Consider the following 26889-nt stretch of genomic DNA (forward strand, 5'->3'; position numbering starts at 1 on the left):
CTGCCAATCCAGATTCAAGCGGCTAGGGCCTTCGATGGACAGCCGTTGACTGTAGTTATATTCTTCAGTGAACGGTCGGCTAATAACGCTGCCGTTCTGCGACAGTTGGATGATAAAAATGACTGCTCGTACATTTCAAGTGTGTGTTAAAATACACTAAAAGTTTTAAGAAGCTTTGTTTTTTCTCTCCCTATGAAAGAAAAAATCTACAACAATCACCTTTTTAGGCCTTTTAATCAGGACACTGCGTAAAATACCGTCTCATATACGAAGCATCTATTTAATCTCAATCAAAATTAGCGCATCCGTGACGTATTACAGTTACTCCAAATTTCTTTCCATACGAACGCTCTTCGAAAAACAATTCTGCTTCTCTGCCCAACGTAGATAATTCACTTGCGACTAGCTAAAACAGCGATCCGATTCTATGCCTGCGAAAATTCAAGATCGAGAGAGCAAATGAAAATTTTTTTCAATAATTATGAATATCAATGTTATGGAACACATCGAGCTCGTGTCGAATAGAATCACATTCCGAAACGAATAATTTTTCTATTTTCATATTATAGCCGATTATTATAGACAATTCAGTTTGTCTCCTGGAAAATTATAAAATATATAGTATGCGTCACGTAGTAACCGTAAATGGATCGTATATATTAATATCGTACATGGACCGCATATACATTATATACTTTCTGGTTTCTGCATCATTATTACATCTGATCTATAATTATTAATCATCTATGTATACATTCTTCTCTTGGTTACCTATACTTTATTTAAATCACTGTTTTGCTACAAATTTTTGAAGAAATTCATTCTCATTATTAATTTCTTGTATCGCCGGCAAGTGCACGTGTAGAATTTGACATTTTGCAGTGAAAAAGACATTTTATTTTCAATTTCCATCAATGCTTCTGTATTTGCTTACAATTTATTGCATACGCTATTTCATAGCGCTTCTCCTAGATGCCTGATACTATTCGTCAGTAATTATTCTAAACCGACGATGCGACCATTCCGCACCAAAGCCATTCTGAAGGTACGTGCAGTTAGAATCAGAATATGAACTCCACAACCACTGCGTGACGATCCTACATAGTATTGGAAATGTTAAGGAAGGCCGAGAACCTATTAAAGGCGAATGTCAGGAAAGCAGATTAGAGGTACAGGGAAATAATTAATGAGTCGTGTCTCCTTGAGAAATCTGCTAGAATCGAGTTCAAATATTGTACGCGGTAATTGGAGTAGTAATCGACATTTTGTCCGTTCAAGAAACACGGATACAAATTTTGTTTAGTACTTCTTGCAAGTTTCTTAAGGGACTCGATAAAATGACATTAAGACGTAAGTTCTGCTATATTTGTTATAAAGGACGAACAGTTAGCGTGTAGGGTGCTTTACACAGGTTTAAATATGATCAGTGGTAAATGGGATTTTAAATTAATTCATTTTGATCATAAGTCTATGAATACAAATTGTGATTGTGTATCATTCGAAATAAGTATTATAAAAAATACTCTGTGACACTTTCGGGGAATAACATCGTGCCAATAAGCCAATTCTGCGTATCCACATGCATATATGTATAATGCACGCCAGAGCATCGAGATTCAGTCACCATCTGTATTCGCAGTAGTACCTAATTGAATTTCAATTTTTCCGCGACATTTTAACACTGCGACGAATTATTAATTCACTGCAAAACGAAAGTATCACTCTTTGCGATGTATTATTTCACATGTTTTCTTCATTAATTAATCAGATTTTCTGTCAAAGAATACTTTGTTACTTTTGTACGTTAGTTGTGCTCACGTTAAAAGAGATTAAACTTTTTATAAAATCAATAGAGACTAACTTTATCATTTCTTAAATAACGTGATTTCGTTGTATCGCAATTTAAATATAATCACTTTTTGACGTTGATGCGTACTACATATAAAGGTATATGTGTATCAATGAGCCGACATAATGTTTCAAATTTATCCATACGGTAGGTATATCCATTTTACGCGTCTCTATAGAAACAATAAAACGTCTAACGACATCAAAGACAAATTCGATTCAAGTCTATAATCTATTACGATAGATGTAATGTTGTTAGCCCCTCAATTTTACCGCGAAATGGTCAGCTTTGCTAATATATCATTTTTGTACCGAGTATACGGTTCATATACTATATATTGCTATTGTACAAAGTTAAATGAAATAATTGATCATTTTCAATTTTAAGAGCATGCTCGTTCGGTTTTAGCCTGTAGGATCCACAACATCGCAATATTTATAGTGAGCAATCAACTTCTTATTCCGTGGGCAATATAAAGTGTTGCAATTCATTCTTGCACGAAACGACTATTACGCACAATGAATAACTGTCGAAAAGACACGTGGCGAGTGGATGTTGGCATTTGACTCGATTTGACCGGAAATGAAATGGTACTACAAGTATAATCTGTATGTATGAAAATTGATTGTACCAATATCAGATTCTGGGGTTAAATTGTATAAAAATGTGCTCGACCGTTTCGTTATAGAACTGTTGAGCTATGGTTGCTTCTATATTATGCTATTACCTTGGCTACGTTTATGTTTAATAATATCTAATATCAATAACCTTTATTTTGCGCTATATTTAATAAATCTTTTATTATAGTTAATCTATTGCACTTGACGTTCGCATTCGAAATGCGGGACAGTGATGTTCGTATTCATTAATCTTGAAAATAGTGATTATTTTCATCGTAAGGGCGAGTGTTAAAAGTTACAGACAATAATTGATTACTATCTATTAATTAAAATTGTTCAATATGCTGTTGCATTTAGACAGTATTTATTTTGTTTTCATTTTCTTTTCATTCTTTATGTGAAACACTTAGTATTTTACAAATAGGAAACGATCAGACACTGAGCTTTTATCAATTTGGAAAATACAGGCTCTGCGTGAAATGCGTACTCCGTTAAAGGCGAGTCCGAGCTGACACCGCTGTATGTTTGGTTGCCTATTGAAGCTTCGACTCGTGTCAAGAAGCTGACTCAGCGAACCGAGTACACTCCGGTGGCGGAAGTAAAGTATACGACATGTTTAAGATAAATTTTTTTCAAAATAGGTAAGAAAAAAGTGCCTTCAAAATTGTCAATTGAATTTTTAAAACTTCACAAAGAGCCTGTACACTTCTGAGATTATCGTATAATCACTCCAAAGATCCACTTTTGTAAAATACATCAACCATCCATTATCCAATTCTACATAGTTTTAATTTGTTCTTTTTTTTCTCTTTTTTTTTTAAATTTATACAATAAAATATCACAGTTCTGTTCGTACCATCGCCATGCAATATTGTGCTTACATCGCATTGTCTATAAATAATAATCCTTCTCTCTGCTTCTCTCCGTTTCTCTCTCTCTCTCTTTTCCTCTACACACGCGCATGCGCTCTTTTACTTACGATCAGCTAATTGTTATCGATAGTACAGTAGTACATATGTATATACATATATAGATAGTATACATATATGGATATATATATATAGATATATATACATATATACATATATTATTAAAATTTATTCAAACATTTAAAATGACTTTTGCAAACATCCGGTTTCATGAAAATCTTTTTTCATACTTCCAAGCGATTAAAAACGTTAAATATCGTAACTGGTAGAAATATTTTTTTCTAGTTCATAGATCTAGTCCAAATAGTAGATAGATGCTCGAGTATTGCTAACATTTGTAAAATTTGTTTCCGCAGAAATAAAGTGTGAAATGTAACGGAATTTAATAAAAACTTTTGAAGTACGAAGTTTTGTATATCAATTGTACTCGCCACAATAATGCCGTATAAAGTCTTTCCGACATCCGTCGATAACCTCGAAAATACAAAAACGAAAAGGAAATGACATAATTGATTAAGTGTCTGTTTGTATTTTATTTTTGATTTCACATTCGTTTTCACCCGCAGGTAAATCGCGAAGTTTCGCTTTTTACCGTTCCGCAAGAAGACATTCCATTCCACTCTATACGGAGGCCGTTAGATGGCAACCACTGCACCGTTTAGACGTGCGTAACCTGAGTTGCGGATTAGCAGGCGCAGCCAGAAGATTTTTTTTGCAGTTACTGGTTGAAAAAAGAAATAATGAAAATTTCCAGTTTCGAATCAAACATACAAACGTTACAGCTTATTCAAACCGAGAATGATTAAGAGAACAAAAAAAAAAAAGGATAAATGAAGATAAATTTGAACTAGTTCCGGAATACTAGCCGAAACTGTACTTCACCACGATGAAAACCTCAATTGGTTTGGACGGCTTATGTCTGAACGTTTGGAGAGTTTGACGTTACTGTCGTTTGGAATTCGTTTATTATATATAATACAATCTTTTTGCTTTGGGTATTGAAAAAAATGCGAACCACGTGTGGAGGGATGATACATAACACAAAGTAGTAGGTAAGGGTAGCAGCTGAGGAAAGAGTGAGAAAACAGGAAATTGAAGGAAATTTATACTAAATACAAAGAACGATTAAAAAAAATTCGATTGCTTAGTTGATGATGATTTAATGCGTGGATAATGCAGTTCTTGTGAAAGATGAGTCAAGGATTTTTTGTAGTAAATAATTGAAATGAAAAAAATGGCGACATTAAGAACGAGTTGGTCAGAAATTTTTCGACTCAAGGAGGAAAAAAAAAAAAAATGTGCAATATGAATTGTGTAGTAGATCGCAATGTGAGGCCAAGCGGATAATTGGACCAGTATGGTTTGATGAGAGTAGCGATTAGAAAAATCAAAATTACTACTAATAAAGAAGAAAAAAATCTACGACACAAGAGTGTGAGACAAAAAAGAGAGAAAAATGAAAAAAATCTCGACAACCACATAAACACAATAATAAAACAAACTCACGACAAATATATAAATGAAATTTCTTTTAACGTAATAGTTTATTAAACGAAATAATAATAATAATTATCATTATAATTAATTAAACTAAAAATAATTAGACAGAAAAAAAATCACAATTAAAGCATAGGGATTGTTTCTGGTCTCTTTTACCCCCCTCCCCCCCCCCTGCCCCCTGCCGCCCCCTTCCCGCTCACTTTCCTTCGTGGGAAATAAAAAAAATCGATTTATGTTATTTCATTTGTTTTTTTTCTGTAATTGTTCGTTTCTCTTTTTTTTTTTAATGTCCACTGTATTCCTTTTTTACTATTAGGTATATTTATATATAAGATATATGAAAAAAGAGGTTCGGTGGCGCGCGCTCTGGCGGCACCATATTATACGTACATATATATAAATATATATATATATATATATATATATATATATATATATATATATATATATATATATATATATATATATATATATATATATATATATATGTATGTTATATATATATATATACATGTTGTGTACATGTATACATATTACGATGATGCGTGCGTGTTTTTTTTTTATTCTTCGGAAATAATTAGGAAAAAAATAACCCAAAAAGTGATTATACATATAATATTTCGTAATAATATAGGTATAGATAATATTATACTTTCTTAATAACAAACTAATAATAAACAACTTGAGCACAGGTGAGGCGCAACGATGGACATACAATGGAGGAAGAGGAGACTGAATTAATTTTTATAAAATATAATTCAGATTCCTCGTCGTATAATTATGTATATATAACAAAACCCACCGTATTTTATATGCACCATAACAAGAAATTATCTACAGTGTTTTTTCGTTTCTTTTGTCTTCTTCGCTTAAGATCTACATTGTGTACGTGTGTTTGCGTGTTCGTGTGTTGGTTTTTCTTCTTCATTTGCTTGGTTTTGTCCAAGTTTTGTGTACTGTTTGCCGTTTACTCATCCCTGCGGCCAACTTTGACGAGAAATTATAGATACACACCATATACGCACCTGTTCAAATTATTCAAACGAGGGAAGAAAATAAACAAAACCTAGTTTGATAAATACAGATACGAAATAAAGGAAACTAAAACCGTTGAGTCAATAACAATAATTATTCAATTGATGAAATAATTGATTAGGTAATGGTATACCTAGAGTTCGAAAAATAAAAAAATGATAAATTCAATCGCCAATAGTTGACTGCCGGATCTTTCGACGTTGCAATGTATTCATCCTAAAGTCTTTCAGAATTCGTAATAATGGACACGGTTTCTTATTCTTTGCCTTTAATGGTAGGTACTTATAATTGTATTATACGTCTATATCATATACCTTACACACCTATTAATATAATAATTAATTAATAATATATAATATTTATTTATATATTTATATAATAGCTATTTACAAGAGGTTTCGCATACCACTTTGTGTTCAACACCATAGTTTTACTTTTCTCCCTTCCTTTCTTTTATCCTTATCCAAATTATTTTACTTCCTTCCCGCATGCAGTCAAACTCTAATCTACGCTATACGTCTTCTTCATCCTTTTCCTCGCAGATGTTTTCAAACGCACGTTCGCTCGCACACGAATTGAATTTATTGTGCCCTTCTAGATATCGTTTTTTTCAACGTGTATACCAAAATTCAAATTTGGCAAAGCAGTTTCGGTACAGGTGCCAGGTAGAACCGAGCCAACGCGATGAGACACTTATTTTCGTAATTTCAACGAATTTCCCTCCCTCCCTCCCTCCTGGACCTTCTTTTCAACACAATCAATTCCACTCTCGTTACTCGTGTCCCTCGCCTTCAACTATCTATAGTATTTAGATACCTATTTATACTTCTTCCATTATCAACACCGGAAGATACCTGCCCTCCTTATATATATACTTTCTTGGTATGGTAAGTACTGTTGCTCGTCCTTGTTTTCATAATTCTACGGAGATCTCTATATTATGTATACGCGTGAGAATGAAACGAAGTAGATTTACCGAAAAGGTTGGAGAAAAAAAATAAAAATAAATAAAAAAAAAATAGCAACAAAGTTTACAAAAATTTAACGTAAAAAAAAAAAAAAACGCATTTACATTATTCTTGCTAAATCGGTGAAGTGTATCAGTGTGAATGAACGATCGTGGGTTCGATAAAAAAGGGTGTGGTAAAAAAAAAAACAAAAAAAAAAAGCAAAGGCAATTAAAAATATCCACGACGATCGTTCTGGAATGTCCAAGACGTACTACGGCTTGCACAACTGCTCGTCACCCTCGACGAAGAGGGTGAAAAATAAATGACAATCATACCTACGTCCTGCACGTTATTACATCGTAAGACGGTTTCGCCGTCGTTTGAGCTAAGCCGAATCCGTGAGTTACTGTTTCTCCTTGAGCCCACCGAGAAGGTTGTGATTTTCCATAGTTGCGCTAAGATTGCTCAGGTTGCTAAGATTGCTAAGATTGCCAAGGTTACTCAGGTTGCCAAGATTCGGTTGGTGAGCGTAGTTCCTTATCTGGTGCAAGCTGATCAGCTGATTCGGGAAGGAAGTCGCGTTCTGATTACTCGTCGTGCCGGAAGTCACGCCGGCCGACGATGTGGGCGAGGACTTCTGGGGGTTGAACGCCTCGTAGAGGTAGGGCCTGGACGCGGGATGATGGCTCCCGGGGTAGTGGAGGTGGTTCAGGGGGTTCAGGGGGTGCTGCATCGACGATATGGAGTTTATGGATATTGACGATATCGGGGTGAACGCCGACGAGCTGTTCGGGTGGTTTCCGGGCTGCGGAGTCTGCTGCCGCGAGTCGTTCTCGATCGACTCCCTGTGTCCGTGGGGCAGGATCATGTCCGGATTCTGGTTCTGGTGATATTCCGTGTGGTGATGGGGCAGCCGCTCGTGCAGGTCGGATATCATCGAGTCCGGACTGACCTTCGGCCAGTAGTGGTCCTGGTGGTGGGACATCGCGTGTATCGAGGGCCTGAGGCCGCTGCCGATTATCGGCGGACGTTTGTCCGTCCTTTCCGCGTGCTTCTGCATGTGCTTCGCCAGGTAAGTTTCCTGGGTGTAGCTCTTGCCGCAGTACTGGCATATGTGCGTCTTGAGGTGCTTCGACTCCTTGTGCTTCGGTATGTGCTCGAGGAGGCTTGGCTCGTCGGAGAAGCACTTGTAGCACGAGTTGCACTTGTACGGTTTATCGGTCTGGTGACACCTCGAGTGGCTCTGGAGGTTGCTCAGTTGGCTAAACGCCTTCGTGCATCCAGGGTGCCTGCATTTGTACGGTTTGTCACCGGTATGCGTCCTGATATGCTGCTGAAGGTGGCTCAGCTGGGTGAATTTTCGTTGGCATATCTCACATCGGTACGGTTTTATGCCGAGGTGAATCCTCGTGTGCTGCGACAGATACGACGAGTTCGCGAACGCCTTAGAACACTGCGTGCATTTGTACGGTTTTGCCTCTCGCATGTGTATCTGCGTGTGAAGTTGCAGGTCCGCTTTGCTCCCGAATATCTGTAATAACGAGAAAAATTGTCACAGTTATCAACGAGTCCAGATTTGCGCGACATTCGCAATATTCATTTTCGCTGGTGCAATTCGACACACAAAAATTTCTCTACAAATACCAAACAGGGCGTGTTTGAATCCCTGTCCAGTGCAACTCCAAGATCAACCGTGTGGCTAGTGAAACTATAATTATTGGTGATCCGCGATTCGACGCATGTTCCAACCGACAGGACTCTCATCCGAAATCGTTGAATCCGGGAGCAGAGTAAAACGCCACATAAAAGAGGTCTGTGTGTATATGCTAATTTGCGAAGTACTGGGTATACTCGAAAATACTAAAAGGCGGGAGAAAAGATCGAGTTTGTCGTTTCAAGCCTCAACGCTAAAACTAATCGAAAAACCGTCTCCACTTCAAGACAGCGAGCCAATATTTGCCTCCTCAACGCGTTCGATGATTTTTTTTTCTTGTTTCCAGCATTGTTCACGAAGCTGCAGCTTGCCTGAAAGAGACTCGATCGGGTGCTTAGACTTTGACACCGTTACACCACCGGGTAAATCCCTACCGCGAATATTGCCGAAATCATCAGGAGGCGGGCGATTAATCGGAAACCACTGTCGCCGTGTTATATGGCTGTGAAGGCGCTGCATCTCGAAGCTTGGGGCCAGAGGGTGGTTTCCGCGACAATGAGGACGCGTCGCCTCTGGTTTTCCGGCGGTACCAACGGCTCCTCGTCTATTCGGCGACATCGTGCGTGAGCTCCACCGACCGGGCGTACCCGCTACCTGCCTGGTTATAAATAAATTCCAAGGAGGAACGAGCGGCCGCAGCGGCGAGCACATACGTCGAGAGAGGCTGGCCTTGTCTATCATGGAATCGCCCCGGGGGCTACCTGACTGGCCGCACAGCTACCGCATAGAGACGCCTCTGCGCTCATAAACCACAGACGCACAAATAATTCATCTTCGTCACGAGATTCCGAGAGATATTAGGGATCCGCTTTACTTTGCTTTGTACCCGCGAGCCGGGCGTGCGGCCGCCGCGACGCCGATCCTTCGGACTTTTTCCCCGCCGCGGGTCTCGTGCACGCTTTTATTTGATACGTGTACGCAATAGGATCGTCAGCCCGGAACGCTGAAGGGTTCGCGAACTGCACCGCATTTGGGAAAAAACGAGTTTGAAAATAAATGTATCGGGTTGAAATCGATGGTTTCGTTTTTCGATACAGGAGTTGCGCAACGCGGGACGAAGACTCTGAACTAGTTTGTAACTTAATCTACTTCTAACTTTTGTAGTTTTTAAATTTATCTAGTATTTTCTACTCCATATTACTGCCTGATTACATACAAACCTCTCACCTTTTGCGGTTCTTAGGAGGTTTTTGTCCTGGAGCCTAATAAAACTCTACCTGTATATCTATCTATACGAATGTGTTTCGACGTTTCGATACTGCTACGATTGGAATAAAATCACGGATTGATGTTGATAAGAAAAAAGAAAATTTAATTAAACTATATCAGCTTGTCCAAGAGAGTGCAATACTCGATTATAACTCGACGGTGTACGCACGATCGAAGCATAATTCCGATCCGAAACAAAGCGAGTGGGTTATGCATAAAAGTAGAACGGGGTATTAAATACCAAACGGATGCAGGACATAATTTTGTTTATTGCAGTTATTTCAAGCTTCTATTAACGCGCGAGCATCCAGCGTTAACAAAACAGTGTCGCCTGATGCCTGGTGACCCTGCAGCATTCTTCATTTTATCATTGGTCAGACATAACTAGACGTATTTATTGCAGCCAATAAATATATTAGTGATCATTATACTAGTAATACAAACAATAACTCCGCGCCAATGCAAATTGCACGCCTATTTCCGGCCCAATTTCAAATACACATTTGGCTGGGAAGAATTGCGGAATTATGAGCTCTAAGGGTTGAAATGTGTTAAATTGTGTAAGCTCGAAAAGCGTGCGTGTAACTCCAGAGCATTAATATGTACGCAAACGATCATTATCAACGATGTATAATCTAAGGTATGTGTCTCGGTAAGAAAAAAAGAAAAATACTAGAAAGAAGGGGAAAAAAGCGTCACGTGTGTGTAAAGCTGGGCCGCGAGCAGGCAGGCAGGCAGGCAGGCAGGTAGGTAGGTAGGTAGGTTTATAGACGTAGGTAATGATATAATTTAACAGCTGACGGCACACGTCCTTTCGCGGTCTCATATATTGTGTACATACACAAACGCACACGCGTACGCACACATATCTATATATTCACGAGAGCAATCCACCAATCTGTGCAGTGATATTTTTTATTTCCTCCTTTCGAAATTTGTCCTTGCAGAGAAGTCAAGTTCGCGCGAGGCCCACGTAATCGCCTCTGGCCGCACAAGAACGCCGCAGTCCGGAGACGATGCCTTGTTACACACACCTAGTCCGCGTCCTAGAAGTCTGGATCGGACTCGCCGTGAGATGGAGGGAGCCGGAGAGAGGAAAAAAGCGAGAAAGAGAGAGAAACCGAGCCGAGAGAAATACGCGTAGGTTCTGAAATACGGACTCGAGTATATCGGTAGGTAGGTACCTAAGTTCTTTTGCGCTCGCACGCGATCCTTCTACAAAATTTATTCCTAAAATCCAGATGCGTGACATCGCGTTTGGTACATATTTAACGATGCTGCTTTGGACGAAGTTCGAGTTGCGGTATAAGGTATACCTCTAGCTATAATTCCCCTTTGGATAAAAGGCAACGTATCTCAAAAAGTCCACACCGTAGACCGACTGCACACAGTGCCGCTGTTTGAGATCGCAGATCACCGATCTTCGGCGGCCCTGACCTGCGCTTCAAAAAATTCCGCGCACCCGTGTTGCCGATGTAATTACCAGCCGTAACTCTTTGATGCCCAGTCGAGACTCGATTTACGCGGCTGAAGCGCGAACGATAGCAAAAAACTCAGCTGAGAAGAGACGAGAGAGAAAATAAGTAAATAAATAAATGACGCCCATCGATTAACGAATCGAACGATGCAACAGCGGTATTAATGGTCGTTCAGACGGAGATCGGAAGAAGAAACTACCGCACGCGTCGGTTGCGATGCGTTTCAATCGCGTGTCCTTCCGCAATCCTGAGGATCCTCGGATCAACCAACGCAGACCCGGTGGAGTCTTCAATTTTTTCTTCCATTTAAAATTATTTTTTACCCTTCCAACGAATTTCCGCACTGCGGTGAAGCGGCTGAGCTGACCGTCGTAATTGCCCCGGGTCGTTCGGAACTTCCGCCTAACTAAGCTTACCTTTAAAATTACGTCGTTAGAACCGAGTGGATACCACGGTGCTGCAGGGTGAAGGAAGAAGCGAGCTTTCGAGCTTGAGGTGGTGCGGAAAGAGGAAGAAGCTTGGGTGGATGCAACGCGGCCGCCGATAGATGCCCCGAGGACGAACAATCGTAATAGTATTTGTTGCTCAAGTATAATAAGCGTTATCGTCTCCATGGTCCGACTGACACTTGGTTTTATAAGTATAAGCCATTCCCGGTGGATATTACACTTCGCGTTGGTTTCAAGGAACTCGATGGAATGCTTCGGCGACTGCAACAATTACCCGTCGTAAACGAACCTCGGTCCGCCGAGATTGAAATATAAAATTAAATTTTTTCCTTTCACTATTTTTTCACCCCCCGAGCCTCTCTTTTCTTATTCCTTTGCAGCCGACAATTCTTCCTCTCCCTGCCCCTTTTCTCTTTCAGAGAAATGAAACATGAAGATGGAAAAGCCCGTCGAGTTGTTCCGCCGGGACTGGCGCGTGATCTCTTTCCTCCACTTACTTCCTAATTCTTCTTCATTCGCAGAACGACTGTTATCTGGAAGCCATTTACGATACAACGTGCCTTCTACCCCGTCTATTGTTCCATCTTATTATTTTTCTTTCGTTTACACGATAATTTACGTTTATGTTTCGCACGGAATTACACTCCGATCATTTCGACGTAGCTATCTAATTTCTATTCTCAGTTCCAGACGGAGTTATAGGTTCGAGGTATCATTTGTTATTACCGTACATTCATAATTTATTAGAGGCAGTCGCGGTCGTGAAGACCGCTCGACGCGTATTCGCGATATTCCTGCAAAATCACTTTTGGTGAAAATTGAAAAATTTCTTCAAATATTTCTCGTAATATACCCGCAACTCGAGTGTACCTCTGATTAATTCATTAAGTAACGCGGACTGACGAATTAAACGTCGGTTTGACCGTGACTGTGTGTATGTAATCGAAATTCTTCTTTTTTTTTTTATCACTGTCTCTTTCTCTCTCTTTTTTTCTTCCGAAACTCTTTGGGATTCGTTCATTACGATCGAGGATGTGAATAAGTTTAATTGAATTCGTAAACGCTGGCCCAAGGCTAACTCTTTAATGCCCGACGCGTTCTGCAAAGGACAAAAGTATAAGTTGGACAGTGGTTGATAGCTTTATAGTGTCGTATAGTTTGGGAGCAAAGATGAAGGTAGTCAAGAGCCGATTTAAAAATTGCGATTGTAATAAAAAATCAATTTCAGCCGAGTTCTTGGATTTAATTTGACAAAACTGAATGTTGAACAAATCTCGTTAGAAAAAAAGAGAAACGAAATTTGGCATGACAGAGTGTGCCTCGTGGCGGTAAGAATGTTTCGTATCAAGAGTCCGGTGTTTCGCGACCGCGAATGCGTAACGCTTGATTGGTCATTAATTTCCTACAACGTGCGGACAGCAGAACTTTGGACGAGATGTCGGAATTTTTAATTACAAGTTAGCTTCACTATCCGCCTTTACGCATTGTAGATAGGTACAAATACATACACCTGCCGAGATAGCCCGGGCAGAAGCTGGCCTTGGATGGAATTTTAGCCCAACTATGCAAATGTCTAATTTCAATAAATTATACCGATGAATACGTTTGACCGGAACCTTAGACTGGTCTCCTACGGATTTCGGAATAAAAAAGACCAACACGACTGCGGATCCTCGATTAAGATTTTTTTCTCTTCTTCGTTACAACGATACATTTCCAACCGGTCCAGAATCAGGAGTGAAAATCTAAATCGTGTTTATCTTTCGAGATCAGTCAAAGGCTTCGTTTGCACAACTGTAAATCCGGGATTATCAAGATTACGTAATCAACATGCGGTGAATCGAAGAAGCAGGAAGGGTAAAAGTAAAAAAAAAAGTCAAGATGAGCGATACATTTAAATATCCGCTATACCGCGCCAACAGGTGGCAAAGTCCCATATAAGGATAAATCAAAACAGGTATCAAGATTTAAGGATAAACGACGGACTAGGCGAGGAGCCAAGTGCGAAGGACCAAATGATCATCAAGGACCAAAAAACCAGTTTTAACTCGCAGAGATAGCTGCTGTGAGAGAGAGAGAGAGAGAGAGAGAGAAGGGGGGCGGATATAGTTAGTCAAAATGAGACGAAATGAAACTAAACGAGATTGAGTGACCGGGCGTTTTATTAACCGGATTTATTTGTTTTCGAATTGAATAACGTATTTAGCGGAGACTCGTTTCCGTGAGTGCTTTTTGCAAGTTTTCTCTTTATTTTCTCTCATCATCGCGACGCATCGTAACGGCGATGCAGTCCGGTTTAGTCGCAAGGTGTTAGCCCGAGGCGTCGCCAAATCGAACTGCTTACACTTTGACAGGCGTTATTGCCCTTTACCGGTATAAACATCGTTTGATCACGCCTGTATATACGTGATAATTGACGTCACAACGTTCGTGTTGAGATTCGAGGATTAGGTAAGCGGCAAATTATTGACCCTGGAATGAATATGTTTGCCGGGTTATTAGATAGACAATCTCAAGTGTTCGTTTTATCCCGCGTTTCAATCTTGGATCGGGTATAATACGAATTAAAATCATTCGAATACGGTGACATATGTAAATTGAAAATTTTTCAAAGTCATTGAACCATATCGTTGCCTTTCGCAATAATCTCCGATAGCTCAACGATTATCCACATGGCACTTTTGTATCGAGAAATTGTATATTCGTTTGAAACAACGCGGAATTTCAGCTCAGCATATAAAAGTAAACTTTGCTCGTTGATTTACATGTGAAACCGTTCCGATTGTATACGTGTTTAGTACGTGTAACGTATTCATTACTATTATTATCTTTATTATTATCGATGATTAAAATTTGAATTTGAATTTTACGTCGGAAATATTGCAGGCAATGGCCTTTGGGATGAAGTTTTGTTCAATCCCTCGCAAATGTCAAATACATTGAGAACAAGTGTCAAAATGGTTTACTCAATTTTGAAAGATCGGTTACAATTTTACAATTAATTTGAAAACCCGTGCAATTATATACTACGATAAGGTATAAATATATTGTGACCTTATACTTGACTTTAAATAGCGCAACACTCAGTTTCCAGATGAGAAAAGAGTCCCGTGTGTAGTTTTTGAAGTCGTGCCGCACCTTGAAATTTCGAAACGAAACGGCTGCAATAGATTTCGCGGTCGGCGGCAATCGGCCCAAAACTAATATCGTCCGTTTCTATCCTAGATGAGAGAAAGAAGGACGAACACAAAGAATAATTGTGCCGAAAAATCGCTTCGAAGATCTCTGGCGATTGTTTACTCGGGGCCCCCTTAATTCAACTTGGGCAACCCTTTCCTCCCGGTGTTTTTTTTCTTCTTTCTTTCTTCCTCCCTTTTCTCCGCCATTCTTCAGCGTTCATCATTCGAGGAGCACGCGTCTGTCCGCACGTTTGCCTCGTGATCTTTATCCCCAAGCGCGGCGCGGATCTATGAGGCATTCGGTTGCCGGGGCCCGAGGTATAATAATATGCGTCCATCTGGGGGTAGGAATATGTATGTGCGTGTACGCGTTTTGATCGACGTCGCGTCTTACGAGTTTGGTGAAAAAGGCTGGCAAGTTATATAGAAAAGGTAGGAAATCAAGGGAAATTTCTAGTTCACCTCCCCAATGCGGGGCAGGGATTTTCGAGTTTTTCGGTAAACAAGCCGATGACGGATGGGCCCGAACACAGCGCGGCACTCGTGCTTCAGCCACAGGTATGAAACAGGGGGAGACGATCGTCACTGAAGAAGCAGCTAGTGTACGGTTTAAGTGCCTTTTTGAATTTTCGGTCCGAACCCCGCACCGTGGGCCGGATAGGTGGGACTCACTGAAAGGAGGCATAATCTCTATGCGATTCTTTGCCCGAGTGATCCGGCATCGCAAATTTCTCGGATAAGTAGACCTTTCATCGCTGCACACATCCACCGATCGCCTCGATCAGCCATTATTACATTTCTCTCGTCCTAATCCGTTTTGACGCGCATTATATTTTATGCGACCGACGGCAAGGCAATGGAGAAACAAAAAAGGCCCCGAAATCCATCGCCCTGGACGATCGTTTTCCACAATAAATTACACACAACGTAACTGCAAGCCCGGATGTCGACGTCCAGTCTCCGGGTACCGATATTCCCGACCGCACGGCGACGTGACGCGAGCAAAATCTCTGACCAGGTGTAATATGCCTTGTACCTACTACTCGAGAAATTTACACTCGATACCTCCACAAGTCGCTGCGGCCGCGGCAGCGAAATTGATCTATTCTTCCCCGGATGTTCACAGTTAGACCTTCGCCGCCGGACAACAACCGACTCGGGGAATGCAGCGTTGTTCGTAGATGGTTTCGACTCGTGGACGGAGAATCTTACGAATCGAATTTCAATGAAATAAGCAAAATCACCCCGAAGAATCGATGCGCTCAACTATATAAGGAACCTATTGAACGCGTGATTCGTGCAGCAAACGAACAAAGAGAAACATTAACAAAATCAGAAGATGTTTGACTGAATGTTGAAACAGATTAATATCATAAAATAAAAAATAAAAAAAAATAAATAAATGTCAACATTTGTAGAACAATTCAAACGCGGAGGAGTAATAAATATACGCGGTCGGTGCTCCGGATAAACGAGCGGAACTTGGCAACGGATGGACGCGTGAGCGAGCCCTTAATGAAAGCCAACAGGGGAAAGAGGGGAGAATTTTTTCACTCAGCATACGTAGATGACGGTTAAGGAGCAGACTTAGTACCTACCCACCACCCCAGAAGCGAGGGCGCGGTCTTAAGCTGTGATACCGGTATAACCGGAGGAAGAAATGGCACTTTTTTCGGATGTGTCTCCTTGATTTTTTTCTATAAAGCGTACATAAAAATAGAAGCAACGGCGAGGAGGAGGAGGTGGCGGAGGGAGGGGGGGGGGGGGGATTTTTTTCCAAGGCGGTAAAGTTTTTTCATCCAGCACGGAAGAAATATGGTATCCTGTATATATACGGGGTACTACTCCAGCCAGTTAATATGTCTGCTGTTTTATTTTAAGTCGCATCCCCAAAGTCGTCAGGCTCATTGCCTTATACTTGCCGCGTGTACGTAACGCGTACCTTATACATTCGTGTTTACCATCCGCAAGGGAAGTTGACGCTCACCCATCCGCCATCCATCGAACCGACTTGTCACCCTCGGACGTTTCGCATCTTGACGCGTTTCGACGATCGGAGTGAAATTAAAAATGAAGAGGCAAAGAAGAAAAGAAAAAAAAAAAAATAAATAAAACTGAGAGACGAGGAGAACGACATTTTTTTCAATATTATATCAAACTATCGATTAGCGCAGTTTTCATCGGAAAGAAAACGATGCGGGAATTCGTGGGACAATAAAAAACGAAGAATTAGCAGCGAGGAGGAATTAAACTACAGTCGTAGGTACTACGTACCGTACAGAATTGTAACCATAGACGCGTAACATTAGCGAGTTGGTAAGGTACGCGTATACATCTATGTACAAATACGGTAGTCGGTTGCTTTTTTGCGACGTGTTCCCCCGGTTTTTACGATTTAGGCGAGAGACGACAAATTGAATGAATGAATGAACGACCGAACGAACGAATGGATGCGAGAGAGACAAAGTTCGTTAGAATTTTTTTTTCCAAAGTTCCATCAATACGAGAGCTGTACGAATTTATGCAACGCGGTACATAAAACGACGATGCGTACGTAGTATTATTACCGTACACATGTTTTTCTCAAATTTTTTCTCTCGTCACAGATTTCTTCCGTTATGTTTTGCTCTCGGATCATCCGGTCAGACGCGTTTCGCGACGATAGAAAATATCGTCACGGTATGAGAGTAAGGAAGTTGGATTAAAGAGAAATAGAGATAAAAACAGAATTTAGCCCTGAATTTTATTTCAACAGTTTCTATCGAAGTGGGTTAACATGTTAGACACGGTCGAAACTGGTTGTAGAAAGTTTTTCCCTTCAGGAATGTAAAGAGACGAAGGGAACGTTTACCGCATAATTATATTAAATTTCAATTAAGTTTTTATTAGTCTTCCCGTATGATCGCGGTGGAAAATTTGAAGAAGCTGTGTCTACAATTTGTTTCAGGATCTGGCTCACATTTTTCAATTACTTTCCACGCAGCGTGTAATATTACGTATAAAGTACGATAACACGTTTGAAAATAAATCGTTTCACCTGCCTAAAAGTCTAATTTCTTTTTCTTATTTTCACAACCGCTGTTAAGTGAAATTGATTTGTTGAGAACAAACGATCGAAGCAGCGGAAATAGTTGCGCCAACAAAATTCGGCGAGCGAAGGGTGGAGAATATCGCGGGTAGAAACGGACCCCATGCGGCAAAACGGTGCGTGGCTTTTTGTCATTCATCCGTAGCAAGTGAGATGTCGAGAGTCGTCGGTGCCTTGCTGCACAGGCTAAAAAGTTTCGAGCTTTGATCATTGTTCAGAGCGAGGACAATGAGGTCCTTAGAATCGATTGAGCAGTGGCAACACACGCACGTGTTACGAGCAGGCAGTCACGACTGGGTACAACGTAAGGCTGCAGGACTCGCGAGGCGAGACGTGAGAATGTCCTTTGGAAAAATCAGCCCTGGATACCAAGGTGTGAGCGCCGTGGAAGTGTTCGTTGTGTTCGTGGGCTCCGGACATTGTCCGAGGCGGAGGGGAGGATAGAGACGATAAGGAGAAATAATAAGGACGTGAGGACTTTTTAACAGGTCAAGTTTCCGAAATCCTAGCGGGCATTACCCGAAGACGAGAGCCGTGTGTGTCCAGGGGCGAGAAGAGGATTTCTTTTTTCTTCCTCTGTTCCCTCGCAACCCCTGCAAGGATCTACAATGCACGCGCCTCCCGGGAGCCATTCAAAGCTCACAATTGTATTGACAACTGACGATTGTCATTTCTATTTTGTTACCCTGGATTGCCGATTATTTTTCATCGCTTTCATTGTCGCCATTTATATACCATTGTGCTGAAATTCCCTGCATCTTTCTCTTTTTCTTCCTCACAAGAACCCGCCGCGAAGACGATTTTAAAAAATTTTTTTCACCTCTCGCGACGAAGAAATGCCCCGAAGATCGCAGCGAGCAAATCTCTTTTGGTAAAATTACCTTGAAGCTCGTCTACTCGTGTATAAGGAAGGCGAGTCGCGTATCCGGCTCTCAGCCGAGATCGCGCGGTTAGATTGTGTAGTAAAAATTTTCAATCCACCAATTATATTACCGTGCGTAATTGCTCGCCTTGAAAACGTGTGGGATTGATCTACCTCAACGAACGTGTAGAGACGTTGACTCGAGTCAGATAGACTCGCGGTTACCTCGGATTTAAAATTTTCGAGGATAGCGTCAGTCTATGATCTCGATGATCTTTCCACGCATACGTATCAAATGGCAAGGTCGCTGTACGTCGGCGAACTTTTATACGGTATATTAATTTACGATCGAAATTATTCCGGTTTGTCGATTGGTTTGAAGAAATCGGGAAAATCCGCGTATTCGTTTTGACGGACAATATATGACTCAAGTTTCGGGATGAATATACGTACGTGTATAGAAATGAACAAATTGTCATTTATCCATATACGTGTATCGCTTCGCTGACTTCCCTCTCTAAACAACGTTCTTCACCTTAAACACGACGAACTGAATTCGACCTGATCTACTGAAAATATTACATTTACACAGAGATTGCGATCAGGTCATTGTAACTCGGAGTTTCGAGGGGTTTCGGAATCACGTAATCGTAGACTTACGTATTCGCTATCTCTAAAGTAACAATCCGCGAACGGCGGAGCTAATCAAACCGTTTATCACACGTTCACACATATGTTCATATCCGTATATAATACGTATACGTCGCGCCAAAAGCCGTTTGAATGAATCCGGGCTATGTCGTTGAGATATCGTGCAATCATCATCACTTCCGAAGTGAGTGATCGCGGCACGAAGAGCGTGTGTATCTATTTCCCTCCCCCACATTTTGCAACAACTTATATCGCCCTTTTCCGAATCCCGCTTAAAATCACAGCCACATAATATGTGGCGGCACGAACTCGCGCCTCTCATACCACACAGCTATATATATATATATATATATACACACACAATTGCTCAATTCAATAGCCACGCTGCGGCGCCGTTAGACCGCGGTTTCGTTCGGACTTCTATTTCGCGCCTTGAATCAAATCGCGAACCGCCGGATTTTCCTCGTAAGACGAGGTATTTGACCGCGGCATTATCAGCGAGACATTTCGCCAATTCTCTCCGCCACCGCATCCGATATTCGTTACCTTTTCGTCCTCGTGGGGGGTTGGCGGCGTCGGCGGCGTGTACATGCGGGGCGCGTAGTCTCCGAGGAGAGACGCGCCACCAGCTGAGGACCCTTGGCTCCTGGGAGGACTCAAGTCTGGAATCGTCGCGTGATAGTCCTGCAAACCGGCGACACCCGTTGGCACCACTGGCCGGTATTCCATGGCACGGACCTCCATTTTTGTCCCGATCGAAAAACCCGAGTAAACCAGCTTGAGGCTTTTTCTTTACTACTTTTTTTTTTTTTTCTTTTTCTTCTTTCACGCACACTTAAGGATCAGACACGAGTGTTCTTGTGTTTCGGTACCCTTCCGTTTTGTTTGGTATTTTTTCTTTTACTGTTTTTTTTTTTTTTTTAATTTTTTTTTTTTTACACGACGATTCGCGCGTCCATTTCAAACTTTACACTATAAGGGTGGATCACCAGCCACGTGGCGGCTTTTACAGATATAACAAATAGATACAGCGATTGCAGAGAATGAAACGAATTTTCCTGCACAAATTTGTACGCGCACGAGGTGTTTTAGTTTATTTATTTATTTTTTATTTAATTTTTTTTTTTTTTAAATTTTATTTATCTTTGCGTCAGCTTTAACTTTATGATTTTTATTTTTGTGTTTGTTTTATTTGTACCCGTTTGATTGACTTACATTGATTTACGACTTATCTTGATTTGTTCGTTCATTTGTGCAAATAGAATATTATAACATGTGTATAATGTGTATATATAATAAAGCCTAATCTACGTTAGGCAGCTTTGGAATATGTCACAGACGAGTTCTCGAGACGAATTTTAATTGTGATATTGGTATTTCGACGTGTCGTATGTATTGTATTTCTTTAACCCGTTTATAATACGAAATTTGCATTAAATATGAAAATTCTTTTATCCTTCCTATTCTAACAAGAAAAAAAAACAACGTCAACGATGTTATTAACGATAATTGACAATAAAAATAGAGATAGAAAACAACGAGATCGTCACAATTATAACGAGTTAAAAAAATAATGATACAATAAATATTATACTATTATCATCAATATCAACGTTACTTCCACATAATACATTTGTATGAAAAACCGTTCACATAATTTTCGTCTCCGTTTATCGTTTTTTTTTTTTTTTAACCCCCGTTTTCTTTATCTTTCACATAACTGTGTTATTTTACGTCATTTTAGTTGAAATTTACAGTTTTAAAATTAAAGAATAAATATATATACGTCCATATATATCATACATATATATTATAACAGTCACGACAAGTGTGTGCATTTACAGCGCAACAGCAACACCAGCAGCAGGAACAAGTGTTTGTTTGTTTTCTTTTTTTTTTTTTTTTTTGTTTTCTGTTTTAAGTATTCAAATAAAACGACAAGTACCAAACATGCGCAAAATTGCGCAAACAAACAATTTAACGAATAAGAAACGAATTAGTTGGAAAATATATATATAAATATATATATGTATATATATTACATATCTTTTGCGGAATTCTCAACTATCTGTTATAAGGATAAGTTTTTGCTCGGTGTTTACAGTTTTTCAACGAGGCCTCGTATATACCTTGGGGTAACGCGCACCCCTTGGCTACTTTTTGCCGACTGAATGTTTTGCGCCGTGGCCCTAGGTTCGTTCGTTCGAACTGAGCGCGAAGCTCTCCCACCCCGGGAGCTTCTCTCCCCACTCCGACTATTCGGGTGTCTCTCTCCCCCCTGCGCAACAGCGATCCTTCCACGGCCGGCCGCCCTCCCCCCCCTCCCCCGGACCCTCCTCCTCCCCCCTCCGCGACCCTCAAAGAGCCGACGGCGGTTTCCCCCACACCCCAGGCGGCGGCTAGGAGGACGCGCGCGTTCTACGCTCTATACGTACTCCTACTTACGTACGTATGCCTACCTACCGTATATTTGTATGTCCATACGTGTAACACACAGAGCTAGCCTAGCCGAGCTACCAAAAGAGTGAGATGGGTGTGTGTGGAATCCCGCGCATACGAAGTGGGGATAATTAACCGAGTGTACTGTGCCGTCGTGCGTCGTCCGCTGTCTCGAGATTGTTCTCCTGGGGGAGGGGGAAACGGGGAAAGAAAAATTAAAAAAAAAAAAAAAAAAATGAAACCACGAAACTGAAAAGAATTTTTCTATTTAATCCAAATTTTTTTTTTTTCACACACTCTGATTGATTTGACGATTTTTGTCATTGTTTTTTTCCTTTTTTCTCACTTTGACACACCATGACTCTTGCGGAGGAATTTTATCGAAGTTTTTAAGAAAAAGGTAAAACGGAAGGGATGAAATTCGTTTTATTTTTTTTTTCAATTCTTGTGTTCACTCGACGGTAATCATATAATATTCCTTTAATTGTAATATCTCAACAATGGCGAAAATCGAACATTTATTTTCTACGGAGATTGATTTCTCGCAAAATATCTAGTTTCGACTGTGTTTAAATTTAATTTCTCTACTTTCTATGATTTTACAAACAACATATCTAACGTGGTTTGCATAAACTGAAGACGCTAATGAATTTCATGAGTTTTCGAATCTATTTCGTTATACCTACGTACATGCGGTACCTTATACTCGTTCGTCAAGTACAGTGAATATATTCGAAGAGATTTCTGCTAGTTACAATTTTCTGGCGATATCCGCCAAGTTTCAGTTTCAACATTTTCTGAACGATTGAAATTATATACATGATATTTCAGCAATCACAGTAGCCGATATTTTGTCAGAATTAGACCGTCCATAAAACGGATTCTGTGAGCGAAATTTGTTTTCCGAGCGTGCAGAAGTTCAGCAAACAGAAAGATTTTTAGAGAATAAGAAAGAAAATTACTTCCGGACGTGTAACGCTACGGCGATATAGGTGTCGTACATAAAGTGTTAAATTATGCTTACTGATAGTTTGGTTTATCGGGCTTAGATGTACATGTATTACACCGAGGGATATAATGGTGATTATTTTTTTTTTTTTCTTCTAATCTTCGTTTTTTTATGTATGCATATTTACTAAGTTTCCAAGTCGCGGGATGGCTGGGTTATCGCTGTTCGAGACCGCGGCTGATTATTATAGAGAACGAACGTTTTGTATAACAAAATCTAGTTAGAACGCGAGATTAAAACGGTGTTGTCATAAACGAAGATGAGTGCAGCACGTATCACGGATTTTCGAACGCTATTCACGAGCGAAATTCACGTCTACGCCTAGCGTTAACACACGCCCGTATAAAATATACGTTTATATTTCTGTGTATGTATGCATAACGCCTGAACACGAGACGTGTCCGTAAAAAACGTTAGATACAAGTGAAAGTAAATCGCCGACTAATATGCTATTTCGAATCAATAAGTAGGCACGTACATAGATGCGTGCGTGTATTTGTATAACGTGTAGTGTATTAAATCTTCTCTACGTTGACAAAGTGTCGTTGAACCCGTGCGTATTATAGTGCAGATAATGAAAAAACGCGGTAAAAACGATCTTGTATACATATGAGGGCGACGGCGGGAAGGGGGGATGGGGGGGGGGGGGGGGTGTGGAAAACGTTGATCAAAGAAAAAAAAAAGAGAATGAAAAAAACAATACTACCTGTCGCAAAAAGTAAAGAAGCATTAACTGATAGAGGAAAAAAAAAAAAGAAAAAAAACCGACAAAGTTAGTTAACCGCACAATAAAGAACATATTACGTTCGTACAAGAAAATTCCTTCATCCCCCAGCACCTTATTTTTCCACGTTTGACTTTTTCTCCCTGGCGCCTGTAAACTTTTCCAGCGAATCTTTTTTTCTCTTATACTTTTTGTGCTGTTTCTTTATGTTTTTTTTTCTTGTCTCTCTCTCTCTCTCTTTCTGTCTCTCTATCTCACTTTTATAAAACCCCTAAAAAGCGTGCGCCATCGGCAAAAACTTAGGCGCGCGGGCGCGGCTGTGCAAAAAACGGCACACGGTCGACGCGCACGGCTTTTGGGCCCGCGTTTTGCGCAATAACGCAACGTGTACGGGTACCTTGACTATTCGGTACGAGTGTGTATTCGCAAGTGTGTATGTGTGCAAACACGTCGTAGACCGCAAAAATCGGCGCTAGGTCGGGAAAGAAAATGAAGAAAAAAGAACTAGAAATAGCGTGTCCAAATTTGAAAGGACCGGGATACGAGACATATTTTTATGGAGACGTTACGCGCCCGTACAAGCAACGATGTGGGCATTTTTGACAAATTTTTTTTCTTTCACTTGCGCATTATATTCGCCGTGTTATAGAAATGATAGATTGCGCATGAACCGGCTGAAGCGAGGAAAGGGAGAGTGTTTTGTGCGAAGAATATGTATGCAGGGTTAGGTGCAGCAGCGGCATCGGCATCGTCCGGAGATCGGTAAAGGGCGCCGCGATTTTTGTAAGGAAACGATGCGTCACCTCGCTTATTCCCGGTTGCCGAGGGTGTTGAAAACGATTTTCATCTATCGCTGAAGGACGTTCGCGCGGGACCCTGCGCCCAGGAGGCCCTGCAGGAGGATATCGGGCCCTCGGCTGTATGACGATGCAGTTTCCCGGTGGGTGAAACTCAGGAGTCAAGAGGATCCACCCCGAGACATCCTGTTTCGATTTCCTGGTAGGCTGCGGCGATTCCCGGCCGATCCGACGGAATGCGCGTGAGATCGGTAACGAATTTTCGGTTTTCCGTTTCCCGTGTTTCGTCTCGCCTCACTCGCAGCGGCGTGGATATGGGTATGCGCACGCGAACGGCGGAAAAAGTGGAGCAGTTTTACTAAATTACGCAAAACGCTTTCTACCGCCGATTCGAGATCGGTCGCTGCAGGGACACCGAGAGTTGACCAAGAAAATGGTCGCCTCTACCGATCGGCGTTTGTGTGCGGACATGCAGCCTAGCCAAAGGCGAATGTACGTATGCGTGCACCGGCAGCGCGGCGCGGCGTGGGCAGCGGAGGCATAAGTACCGATCTGCTTCCCACCATTGGTCGGTAATCACGCTCGAGTGAATTTTGCGACGGTGTGCCGGTGCTCAGGGCCCGATCGGCGTGGCGGGCAGGTCACGCTTGGCCGGTTGCAATGATAATAAAGGTGCCAAGGTGGCTGTTTGCGCGTATCTTATTATACCTAAAACCGATTTCTTGCCGATTTCTTGCCGATTTCTGCTCTAAAAACAGCCGGGCTACCGATAGCACACGGCGCGATACCTCGGAACAAAGATCGCCCGCTCGGCGCCGAATTGGGTCACCGCGATCTGACGATCTGTCCGTTTTTTTCCTTCTCTGCACGCCGATTTTCACGCAGATCGCGCGTGACCCACGTACACGAGCTTTTATGCTAGCTTCGTATCCTAGGAATCGGGTTGATCAGCCACGACGATACACTTTCTTGTTCATCCTCGCCGTTTACTGTTGTTCCGTGCCATGCTTACATACCGACACCGTTTTTTTGTCTTCTTATATTTTACCACTCTTTATATTGGATGGCTCTTACCATTTTTTTTTCTTTCGGCAAAGCCGGAATACAGCGCGAAAAGATTGCCGCAAGAGATAAAGTTTTGGGTAAATTCGCTCGACGAAGCATCATTTTCGCCCTCTTTGAATATACTCGATTACCGATTTTCTTACTTCATTCCATTTTCATGGATCTCTGAACACTTTCGCCTCTCGAGATCTTCGCGACGGATTACGGAGACCGAACCACGTGGCGGAGAATGGCTGAATGGACTTTGGCGTTCGTTGGTGTGAAAATTAGACACGCAGTTTGCAAACAGCAGGCTTTCCTGCGGGGCGTGCTTTATAGATAGAAATCGGCATATGGTCACCGGCACCAAAATCATCAATTTTTCTTCGTCGATCGTCATTTCCGGAAACCGTATTTTCAAAATTCGGACACTCGATGCCCAATATGCCGTCGCCGCGCGATGCATAGTTTACACATTACAGGATGGCGAGATTATTTATAAAGTCTAAACGAAAACGATCGACGAATTATATCGGGGCTATTTTCATCCGTCCCGGCTTCGGTGACGGGTATGTATATTATAATTGCCGTATGGGAAAATTCTTCACGAGTTTATAACGGTCGAGACAACCGTCGTTACCGTTTATACGCGTATTGGGAGACTGTGTATTGTGCGTTTAACAGACGCAGGCATCAATTGATAGAAACACGAGGCTAGTGGTGAGACTGAGAAAACAAATACGTCGAACCTGCCCACCGTCTACTTAGTTATCGTTGAAGGACAGATTTAGTAAACACGAATTTCGTATCGTCTCGGATTGATGGATTCTAGGATCGTTTGTTTGGACTCAGACATCATACGCAAATGCGTCCCGTCCTAGCCGTATAATCAGGGCTAGAAGAAGAATTTGGAGAAATCCGTAACCAAAACACAGCCAAGCCACGCTACTCGACTCCTCGACACATATACGTATGATATTGTGTACAATGTTACACGGTCAGTAAATTGAACCAGAGACGAAACCACGTCGATGAGTCGCGAGCGAGCGAGACAAGAATGTTTAATTGAAACGTGATTTCGAAGCGAAAAAAGGACGGAACGAGAAAGAAAAAGAGGAAAAAAAAAAATAGAAACGAAGAATAAAAAAACCCCAGGAACCCATTTCCTCCGACAAAAACACCCGGAGATATTTTTATTTTCTTGCCAGGAGAGAAGGAGAGAAGGAGAGAAGGAGAGAAATAGAGACACGAAATTCAGGAGATACACGTACGCGCGACGAAACCGCGCAACTGGGTCGAGGGGCCTCAGCCGCGTCTAGGATAGTCTGAAAGTTAAATTTTTGGTCTCGCATGAACTCGGCTA

The 26889-nt window shown here is 41.3% G+C and overlaps 1 protein-coding gene across 1 annotated transcript in view; it reads right to left on the reverse strand.

The window, feature by feature from the left end:
* Nucleotides 1-5390: 5390 nt before the first annotated feature.
* The window catches only part of LOC124307662 (zinc finger protein rotund-like), a 68459-nt gene continuing 46960 nt past the window's right edge, over nt 5391-26889 (reverse strand). The window contains exon 6 of the mRNA XM_046769596.1: nt 5391-8414. Within this exon, the coding sequence (XP_046625552.1) occupies nt 7287-8414 (1128 nt within the window). The 3' untranslated portion in view covers nt 5391-7286. The remainder of the gene's footprint in view (nt 8415-26889) is intronic.

Source organism: Neodiprion virginianus, chromosome 6 (genome assembly GCF_021901495.1).
Source record: "Neodiprion virginianus isolate iyNeoVirg1 chromosome 6, iyNeoVirg1.1, whole genome shotgun sequence".
Lineage (NCBI taxonomy): Eukaryota > Metazoa > Arthropoda > Insecta > Hymenoptera > Diprionidae > Neodiprion > Neodiprion virginianus.